This window comes from Sander vitreus, chromosome 2 (genome assembly GCF_031162955.1).
Source record: "Sander vitreus isolate 19-12246 chromosome 2, sanVit1, whole genome shotgun sequence".
Taxonomy (NCBI): Eukaryota; Metazoa; Chordata; class Actinopteri; order Perciformes; family Percidae; genus Sander; species Sander vitreus.
In genome coordinates this window covers 31,459,275-31,470,366 of record NC_135856.1, presented here as the reverse complement: position 1 = coordinate 31,470,366, position 11,092 = coordinate 31,459,275, and the positions used below count along the sequence as shown (strand labels likewise).

Sequence of the window (11,092 nt, the reverse complement as noted above, 5' to 3'; positions counted from 1 at the left end):
ACTGTAAAATGTATGTAGTAGTCATGTATTTGGGTGTGTCTGTTTGCACATATTGAGTGTTTGTGTGTGTGTGTGTGTGTGTGTGTGTGTGTGTGTGTGTGTGTGTGTGTGTGTGTGTGTGTGTACGTGTGTGTGTTTGTACATGCTCCTGGATGCAGTGATGAATTAGTAAAACACATTTCGATTTGACACAGACTATGTACTGTTATTGTATTCATCAATTCTTTAGCAGTAGTTGAATATAGAAAATGACCGAGTCGTTTGCTTTGAAAGGAGCCAGGGAATGCCTCAGTCTGTTTGGATCTAAACTGACTGAAGTGACACATCTAGAGCATTAGGACCACATCCCTATTACCTTCAAGTCCTTCCTACACAATCCAGTTTCCAGCTTAATCCCTTATTTTATCAACCTGCCTTCTCCCCTCATGTGCACCCCTCCTTCATCATAATTATGACTTAGGTGGATTTAAACAGGTAAAGTTATGAATGGGTGGTAACTTTCAGAGTGAGTATTAGACTATAGATTTGTCCACCAACGGTATAGGTTGTGTAGCCTATTGCCAAGGTTTTAATGATGTATGTTGAGATTACTTTTCTCATTAAGGGCATACATTTGGGAAGCTAAACCTGCCAAGCTTGTTTTCATTTTCAGTTCGTTAAACTATAAACCGGACTTTTGAGCATTCTTACTTGGCTTTTTCTTGTTTTTGACAACACATGTCTGGCGTTTGTCGAGCCAAAGCACCGTCGTTTGCTTTGCTAGCTTGCAGCGAGGCACTGAAGGTAAACATACAATTTCTATTGCCAGAAATCTACTCTGGGCACTTTACGTCTGGTTGTTATTCAGTGTAGTTGGCTGTAGGCTATACTAATTAGGTGATGAACCTTACCGTGTATCTCCTCTCTAATACCCTCCTGAGCGCTGGGCGAGCCGTCCCGACAGTCCTGGATGTGGAACAACTTCGAAAAGCGCCGCAAAAAAAGCTGCACCTTCCTCAGACAGTGAGAAGTCAGTTAATCCATATTACCTGGCGTTTAGGGCGCACGAGGAGCACAGCTCGAGATGCCTGTTAGGAAGGTGCGTTTCATAACGTAGCCTACCAGGGCAGGTGAGCGCGCGAGATGCGGACGCGGCTTAAGCGAGGGTAATCCTCTCTCTGTCTCTGTCTCTCTCTCTCTCTCTCTCTCTCTCTCTCTCTCTCTCTCTCTCTCTCTCTCTCTCACACACACACACACACACACACACACACACACACACACACACACACACACACACACACACACACACACAGTGTTACTGTGACGGGGCTCTCGCTTCATAAAGTGAGAAAACAAACAGTGGAGACACAGACACACCGATAGTTCACTGTTGTTGACACACCTGCAAGCATCTCTCGCGATCTGCCTGTGTCTCCCTGGAATTGTAATGCGCGTGCTTGCTTGTGTGTGACGACCGCAAGAGTCGTGTCAGTGCTACCGCACGAATATAGACCTAATGCTGACATACAGTAGCATATTGCCTCGCTTCAGAAATTGCATAAGGGAGAAACACAAATACAGAAAACTTTACTATAGTATCTTATTTTACTAGGAACTGTAATACCATACCATACCATATATGGTCAGCCCACAAACATCTTAAATGAAGTAGGCTAGCACAGACACGGAACTACTACTACTATTATTATTATTATTATTATTATTATTATTATTATTATAATAGGTAGATAAGTAGGTAGGATAGGTAGGTAGGTAGGTAGGTAGGTAGGGTAGGCAGGGCCTAGGGTAGGTAGGTAGGCCCTAGGGTAGGTAGGGTTAGGCAGGTAGGCCAGGCAGGCTAGGCCCTAGGCAGGTAGGCCCAGGCAGGTAGGTTAGGCAGGCAGGGCCCCGGGGTAGGCAGGCAGGCAGGCCCGGGTAGCAGGGTTAGGCAGGCAGGCCCGGGTAGGCAGGCAGGCAGGCCCGGGTAGCAGGTCAGGCAGGCAGGGCCCCAGGCAGGCAGGCAGGGCCCAGGCAGGCGGGTTAGGCAGGCAGGCCCAGGCAGGCAGGCAGGCAGGCCCAGGTAGTAGGTTGGGCAGGCAGGCCCAGGCAGGCAGGGTAGGCAGGCAGGTAGGCCCTAGGGTAGGTAGGGTAGGGAGGCCCAGGGTAGTAGGTAGGTAGGTAGGTAGGCCTAGGTAGGTAGGCCTAGGTAGTAGGTTAGGTAGGTAGGCCTAGGTAGGTAGGTAGGTAGGTAGGCCTAGGTAGTAGGTTAGGTAGGTAGGCCTAGGTAGGAAGGTAGGTAGGCCTAGGTAGGTAGGTAGGTAGATAGGTAGGTGTCATGGTCAGAGTAATCAGGGAGTCTGACCTGTTTTCTTTTGTAGTTTGTGATTGTCATGACATTTGTCAGTTCTATCTTCAAAATCGGTTTTGAATCAAAACAAAAGAGCAAAACAGACAGAGTACTGAGCTAGAATAATATGTTTAACTTTGATATGATTTGATTTATTTCTGGATCAAGACGATAAAACAGTAATCTAAAGGATGACATGCTAAAGTAAAATACTTATTTCCAGCATGGTCCTTGACCGTTTAGTCCTCAATATTAGCTAGCTGATGTGAGTTTTTGCCTATTTTTTGCTAACTCGGATGCATGACCATGGAGAACGACGTTACTGAGGAGGAAATCACTTCTGGCACCAGAAGCTGGAGGGATTTCATCAATATCTGCTGGCCTTACGTTTCTGTTTTCAAATCAAGCGGCTGTTATCCTGGGTAAGTGATAACTACATTGGCATACTTGAGTTTAATAGCAACTGTTGCCAAAAATTGTGCCTGCAAAGTATTAAGAAATTAAATTCCTGGTAGATACAGAGAAGCTCTCAGAATGTTTGGACATAGGCAGCCGGTTAACGTTATAAGCTACAGACTACTCTGGTCTCAGCAGGTTAAACAGCTTCATCTAGTGGACAATTTAAATCATTACAGTTTTAGTTTAGAGTGGCCACAATAATAACCCACGGTAAATGGTTTATTATTGCAACATTAATTTCTTTGATTGTGTGTATCTACATACATGAGACACATGATGCAGACAGGACAGTTACGCTTCATCCTGAATCTTTTCAGAGCTGGGGAATCAACTGCTGATCTCTTTTGCCACTTGTTTTACTGACTTTCTAGTAAATGCATTCTGCCTGACTGTTTTTGCTGAGTCAAAGTTTACTTTGACTTTATCAGTTTCCCCTACTTGTGCTACTTTTACACTGTGTCATAGCATTAGCATTACCCCAAAATTGTTACTTGGGGCCACATCAGCAGCTGTTCAATAAAAGTTGTAATAGTCTTGCAATAAATAATAAATGAAACAGGTATGTTACTTTAACTCACTTAAAGCGTAAAAGAGCCTATAAGTCAGCAAAGTGACTGAAAGTCAGTCAGTCAGTTACAAAGCAATATCTAGCTAAAGTTTGATAACATTAGCAACAAAGAGCTACTGGTCATATGACCAAATAAGACTGTAACAGTGAAACCCCTGGGTGTAATGAAGGGAGGGCGCATTTCGCTGCTTATGAATTCAACTTTCTGTTTTGTGTCATTTCTTTCTTTCTTGTTTTATGTCTCCTTCTAGCAGCCGCATTGTGAATGCAAACTCTTGCTGTTGTAGTAATTGTATTTAACGGATCAGTACTGATTGTGCACTCATTTTGTGTTTCAGGCTTGTAATCCAAGGAGCAATAGTTTTACCACTGATCTATTTCGTCTTTACGAGACGTAGCCCCTTTGCTGTTATCAGGTTTTTTTTTCCTGCCTTAATGACTGCACTGGTCATCTCGTCCAGGTAAGATGATGTAACACAATAGTATCCAGTGCTGTAGTACTCGAGTCCGAGACTCAATGTTTTTCTATTGTCTCGGACTGTCTTGGACTTGCCTGGTATATGCCGCAGGGCGCACACGCGGAGGCATTAATCATTTTCATTTTGGCCACAGACGGCGAGCACTTTCTACACTATGGATTCAGTGTTTCCCCCAGAAAGGTTGTTTAGCCCGGTGGCAAGTGTCGTTTCTTTGGACGAGGGCCCGGGTGGGGCCAGTCACAGACTGATGGCAGCATTAATGTAGAGCCACATACGTAGTTTCTGTGATAACAGAATCATGGACGAAATCGTGAAATTAAGAATTTATAAAAGCTATAAAACTGATTATTTAAGGAATTTTAAGGTATGTTAAAGGTATGATGAGTTTGTGTTCTTTACTGTCTCATATGTAAGTGTTGAGTTATTGTATTTAAAAAAGGGACCATCTAGGGACGTGCATTGCAAATTAGCTTATGCTATAAATGCTGTGGTGTGTGGCATAGGTCTATGCTACATATTTGTCCCTATACAAATAAACATTAAATACATTACATTGGGCCCTACATTAAGTCAGTGCTAAAAGCTAACTTAATGTCTAAGTTTCCAATCAAGCCACCCCACTGTAACTGTGGTTTAAAAAACGTCTTAAAAAATACATTAAACAATAATTCCCAATGGCTTAGGCCCGGTGGGGGGCAACTTAGGTCCGGTGGGCCACCAGGCTTTCAATACCCTGGGGGAAACCCTGGGATTCTTCAGGACAAGTAATACGTTCAAGAATGGGAACATGTCAATTTTTAGTGACACCTGTGTTGCTAGTGCTTGCAATTTGTTTTTTCCATTGGCAGTCCAGAATGTTATTTTGACACCATAACAAAAAGACTCATCTAAAATGATCTAAAATGTGAAGTTGTACTTCAGCTTTATGTGACTTAAGTGAAATTGGTCCACTTAAAGTAAATAATATGGCCTACTTTGATCCACTTTTGATCATTACAAATAATAATGCAAAATGATCATCTTAAAATAGAAGATATACTGTCTCTTGCATCACATGAATTATAAACAGGTAAGTAAGTGGTCTTGTCTTGTTCTGTCTTGTCTTGACTGTCTCTCATTTGGACTCGGACTTGACTTGACTCAAACTTCTTTGGTCTCGGTCTCGACCAGTCCTGGTCTTGGACTTGTCTTGGACTTGACCAAGGGGGTCTTGACTACAGCACTGGTAGTATCACAGAGAGCTGTGACTTCATCCTCTCTGTTATTAGTTAATTAATCAGTAACATTTTTGAGAGATTGACATTCGTAATAATAGTGCACTAACAGAGGATGCATTGTGTTTCTCCAAGCTCTGCTGCACTGCCAGTCACTTTCGAATGTTGTGAGGACCGACTGAAGATCGACCAAAGAATTACTCGCTTCATACTGCCCATTGGGACCAGCCTCAACTTGAACGGATCTGCCATTTATGAAGTGGTCGCAGCAGTTTTCATTGCCCAACTCAACAAAATTCAACTGGACTTCGCCCACTTACTTACCGTTGCGTAAGCCACTCTTTCTTTTCTTAAGGAAATCATAGCATCATCTTCATAGCAAGTGTTATTATTAATATTGGTTAAAAGTATACGAGAGGACTTGAAGAAAGGGAGTGACTTGCATGACTTACTAAAAATGCATGGTACAGTTTAATGAGTACAGTATCTGTGTTTGATCTGCAGTGTGACGGCAGCAGTGGCCAGCATAGGAGCAGCAGGGCTTCCAGCTACAGGAGCAGTGACCACTCTTTTTGTGTTGGCAGCGGCTGGTTTACCTGCAAAGGAAGCCTCCACTCTAGTGGTTGTAGAATGGCTCCTGTAAGTTTAATCAGCAGTTAAGAAATTGATACAAAATGTAAAGAATTGATTACTACAGCTGCCTTTTCTGCTCCTGGATTGGTTTGCACCACACTATTCCTAGATCCATTACTACATTTGCTCAGCTATTGTGCGACCGCTTTCCATCCACGCGCATTTGCTGTGAATAGATACATGCAACGCAATTTTCTGTTCACGTTAACGCTGCATGTTAAAATCCGGTGCTAATATGGCACCGGTGCCCGGTATCTACCGGACGGAAGATACCGGGATACCGTCAGCATTTCAATAATTGTTTTTGAAATGTAATTTTAAATCTTCACAGTTGAAATCACTATTAAACAGCATTTTGATCATGTGTCAGATTTGTCGATCAGTTCTTATCACCTCCTTTATTCTTCATGCTAAATGGGTCATATATTAGCAAGCTAACATGATTTTTCTGTTTGTTCAGTCAGCTACGCAACGTTTTAGAAGTCCAAAGAGAGAAAGAAAGAAACAGAATCCATGTAAAGCAGCATATATCCTCTGCTTTCATAGTCTGATGCTGTTTTTGCCTTTCAGAGACCGCTGCAACACTGCTGTCAATGTCATGGGAAACTGCTATGGCGCAGCACTCATTTACAGAGTGTCGACACAAGAACTGGAACACATGACAAGGTACAGGTCTACATGGTCTTAGTGTTTTTGGTGTTGTTTTTTAACCCAGTACATTTGCAGAAAAATGTCAGTAAATTTTTTAATCTGATACAAATGATTAATATGAGGCTAGTAGCAGAGTGGAGGATCAGAAATCTGCTCCCTAAATCAATTATATTATGTTGATCTTCTCACACCATTGATGGCCGTGTTGTGCTTTTTTTTTTGGCTAGGAGGGATGCTACGAATCTTGAAAATATTCAGGTCAACGTCAGCAGCCAGGCCTCTGATGAGGACATTTTCCACAGTGATGCGTCCCAGAGCGAGGACATTGGTCTCCAGATCCTGTGCACCCCACCAGAATATCTGTCAGTCCAAGACAGCGATGACCAGAATGTGTAGTGTCAACTCAGAATGAATTGCACTGATGCACCAGATGTGCTGTTGTTATTGAATTGATGTAATAGATGGTAGTTATTGAATTGAATTGATGTAATAAATGTAGTTATTGAATTCATGTTATAGATGTAGTATTGAATTGAACTACATTGATGTAATGGATGTAGTTATGGAATTGTAATTGAATTGAACAGGATTTAATTCAGTATTTATTATTAAATAAATAAATGATTAGATTTTCAGGATTCCTAGTTTCTGTAGTTTAACGTTAGCTGGACTCCGATCTATTTAAACAACAAGGGACACAGCAATGACAAAGACAAGTCTCAACGCAGTAGTTTCGGACCTTGGACCCAGAAACAGCATTATCAGAACGTTGAAACGTCACATCTTAACAAGCGGATATGTGTATTGGTTGTTGTTGACATAATTGAGTAGCTTGATGCGCATAAACATGGAGAGACAGACTCTTACTATGATTCTAGCTTGCCTCTAATGACATCTAACATGTTAGGTAGCCTAGTATCCTATTGATGTTCAAAATCTGTTTAAAAAAAAGTGACAAATAAACATATTTGAAATGTGAAATCATTGTTTGTCAAAATAATACAAACCATTATTCTGAACCAAAATTATGAAAATGGCATACCTTTATTCTATAAAACACATTGGTTATAATAGGGTTTTTTTCCACTTATGGAAGAGTGTAGGTTCCAGTCACTCATGCATCTAAGGGTTAACAAACTGACATGTGAACATGTCATTAGATGCACCTGCAAGACAGACTGCAGCAGCCTAAGGCAGGGGTCTTCAACATTTTTTAAACCAAGGACCCCTTAACAGAAAAAGAGATCAGGGAGCCCCTACTACATATATTGTATAAAATGAAGTTGCATATTAAACTGGGCCTACAATAAAGTGTAGGGCGGCATACAGCCTTTATACTTTTTTAGTGCATAGAATACTAAGCTATTAAAAGAATAATTGTGGGCATGATTTTATAAATCATCTTTAAATGTTGCACATATGTACATGTGGCACAGTGAATCCTTAGGATATACTGTATCTGTGGATAGCTATCTTACCTTACCTATAGGCCAGTAAGCCTATCATCAGTGGAGATTTATATTTGCTAATAATATGTTGGATATGTGTTCAACCCTTCAAAAATGAACAATAATTTGGTGGCCCCCCCCTAGGGGTCCCGGACCCCCTGTTGAAGATCTCTGGCCTAAGGTGCACATGCAAGAGGCATGATATTGAGGGCTCTGTTGCATGTAGCAACTGCAGGATAGGGGTTCGCAAATTCATCTCAGACTACATGTGATGATGATGAAGATGATGAAGATGAGCCAGAAAACTTACACTGATGATTACCAGCAATGTTAAAGTTTTACTTAAAAGTTAACATGGTAGGTTTATGTTTCCAAAGGTTGATGACACATTAACTATTTACTATTTACTGTATACTGCAAGGGTATAAGACTACATTTTACAGCTGTGGAATATAGAGCATGCAGGAGACAGACAGGGGCAAGGTCCTGCCAGTGCAAGAGGAAGGGGCATTAGATAGGGGGCGGTATGGTGAGGGGGAGAGGGAGAGGAAGAGGGGGGGGCACAGAGGACAAGGAAGAGCCGGAGAAAGGCAAAGGCACAGAGAAATATCAAATGAGATACGGGCAACAATTATAGATCATGTAATCAACAATGGTATCTTGCACATATTGCACAGTATTTCCTGATCATTTTGCTGTTGTATATCTTTTTTCTGTACAAGCTTTCTTGTACGTTGTGTTGTCATGTTTCTATGTCTTTGCGGGTTGGCTGGTGTGTACATACAATGAGAAATGAATGTTTTGTTGAAAGAATAGTGTTTGCCATGGCTGACATCAATACTATTCAGCTGCCTACATATACAATGTGACAATATTACAGAGGGTAACTATCACCCTTTCAGAGTAGACTGTCATTTGACAATCATCCTGGTCCAAGCAATGATAAAGGAACCTTTTATTTTGATGACAAAGATTTATTCATTGATGGATTTATATAAAATCGATACAGCATAGTATTACAATATTTCCCGTGGCAATACTGTATCGATACACAGACAACAAGTATCGATCTATTATTATATATGTGTTGGTCAGTGTGTCTGCTTGACAATCCCATTTTGCAGCAATAAAATTAAAGTGAGATGAACAGACAGAGAAATTTATCGTTTTAGATAAAACAGATGTTGACAAAGTTTCCTTTTGGGGACATCATTTGAAATTGGGAAAATATGTTGCAATGCAATATGTTAGCCTGGGAAAACCCTGACGAACTTACGGCAAATTTGAGATTTGCTCTGCAAGCCCATTTCCAATTTTTCCAAATTGAGGCACCAATCACAACCGTTGAGGCGGTCTTTACACGATGACGATAGTGCAACGACGGCAAGCAGCTTTTTGTTTACATTCAACATGGCGGCCACCGATGATGCCGCTGCCGCTGCTACGTCACCCAGATCGTTGGTCTGATTGGTTGAAGGACTATCCAATTGCGCCCAGAGGCATTTGAGAGGCGTCCGTTGGTGACGCCCCTTTGGAAATGGACTGTAAATGAACCCTCCCCAGACCCTTCTCAGTTACAACTGAGAAGGGTCTGGTGTCAACCATAGACTGTATAATATTAATGGACAACGCATCTGGTTCGGCGAAGTGCTGCAAATGCGGAAGTGCTTTAAACCTGCATTCTATCTGAATTCCAGCAGGGGGCGACACAAAAGGAGGTCGGCTTCTGTAGAAGTCTATGAGAAAGTGACCCGCTTCTCACTTGATTTATCTTACCTCAGTAAACATTTTCATAATGAGTTTGAACAGTCTATGGCTCCTCCCTCTCGTCCAAAATCGTCACATCCGCAACCAGGATGGCTGCGCCCGTAACGGCAAACTCAACGACTCATAGCAGATCTCCACAAACCAATGGGTGACGTCACACATGCTCTGTCCGTTAATATTAACAGTCTATGGTGTCAACCAGGCTAGTAATATGTTTAAAATCGCAATAATATGGTATCGTGATATAAGTATTGTGATAATATCGTATCGTAAGGCCTCTGATGATTCCCACCCCTAATAGAGTGATGTGCCCGACGCAAGTGTCTTGCTAGTTTAAGACCGATGCAGTTGTCAATTTCCCGTGGTAACATGTCTCAAACCGGCCGGGAGGCTCTCAGGAGGTGACGTAGTACAATCACAGCTCAGCAAGTCCGAAAGAAAAAATACATACGTAATATGGATGTATTTGTCAGATGTTTTATGTGAGGATTTATAGATTGAAAATAGCAATAATAAAAAATATACTGAATATATGAATATATATAATAATATATAATATATAATATATGAAGCCAATCCACGGCAGACACCGCAGAGTCGAACGAGTCCACCCTGGTCCACCCACCCGGAAGAACTACAAGTATACCGGCTTTGTAACATCTTCTGTGGTGCGTCTCTAGTGGGAGTTGTAGTTTTAAAATACATTGGTATATTTCTTATAACTAGAAATTGGCAGTGTAGACTTTTTACCGCCTGGGTTTTTTTTTGGGATGGTGAACACATTGGTGTTATCAGATTTTAAAAATCTAAGCTTCTAAATCTAAATCTAGCTTATTCCCATATTTGACATATTTGACTATGGCAATTTAATTTGATTTGACTTTACTAATGATGGGCTTATGATATTGATGCAGCCACAACAGCAAGAAAGAAAAGATTATTTAGTTTTTTTCCTCCAGAGGGACAGCTCAGCCAATTAGGAAAAACAGGCTGTTGCCCGGGCAACAATCGCCTGTACCTGTGCATATGTATAATTTTGGCATCACTGTTATAAAGTGTTGTAATTTGTTAAGTATATAATTTGCCGGATTAGCCAATAACACATTACTGTCTCACACACATGATTGATTTTTCAGATTTTCACAATTTAGCTACTATTTTGTTATCATAATACAGTGTAAAAATATAAATACCATAATAGAGGACTTTATGCACATGCCTGTGATAATTAGATGACAATCTGCAGCGGCAGTAAAAAGATTGTGTCAAGATTGTCAAGATTGTGCATAATAATTATAATTTACAGAACAGACTATAATAACATAATATTTTAGTTAGTATTTATGGTTGTGCGGTGACTTGTGTTGATTGTGGTGTTCATTAGTTGTCTCAGCAGTCCTCTCAGGAAAATGAAAATGTAGAAGGAGTCAATTGCCTTCTATTTATGGTCCAATTTGAGATTAATAGCTCAGTTTACACATCTGGCCACAAGATGTCAGTGTCACCCAACTCTATGGTTGCTTCTTCTCTGTCTCACCTTCATTCAC

The 11,092-nt window shown here is 41.1% G+C and overlaps 1 protein-coding gene across 1 annotated transcript; it reads left to right on the top strand.

Annotated features, from left to right (window-relative positions):
* Positions 1 to 3,788: 3,788 nt before the first annotated feature.
* On the top strand, positions 3,789 to 6,731 carry LOC144528939 (excitatory amino acid transporter 3-like). The gene is made up of 5 exons (XM_078267828.1): positions 3,789 to 3,814; positions 5,182 to 5,376; positions 5,551 to 5,685; positions 6,250 to 6,345; positions 6,558 to 6,731. Exons 1-5 carry the CDS (start codon positions 3,789 to 3,791, stop codon positions 6,724 to 6,726), a joined length of 621 nt encoding a protein of 206 aa, XP_078123954.1. The 3' UTR covers positions 6,727 to 6,731.
* The last annotated feature ends 4,361 nt before the right edge of the window (positions 6,732 to 11,092 follow it).

What these genes read in the sequence shown, in the direction of transcription:
- LOC144528939 (XM_078267828.1), top strand. Translation starts at nt 3,789, where the DNA reads ATGACTGCACTGGTCATCTCGTCCAG. An exon ending in GCCCACTTACTTACCGTTGC is followed by an intron (nt 5,377 to 5,550) that starts GTAAGCCACTCT and finishes TTTGATCTGCAG; the next exon opens with TGTGACGGCAGCAGTGGCCA. An exon ending in GTGGTTGTAGAATGGCTCCT is followed by an intron (nt 5,686 to 6,249) that starts GTAAGTTTAATC and finishes TTTGCCTTTCAG; the next exon opens with AGACCGCTGCAACACTGCTG.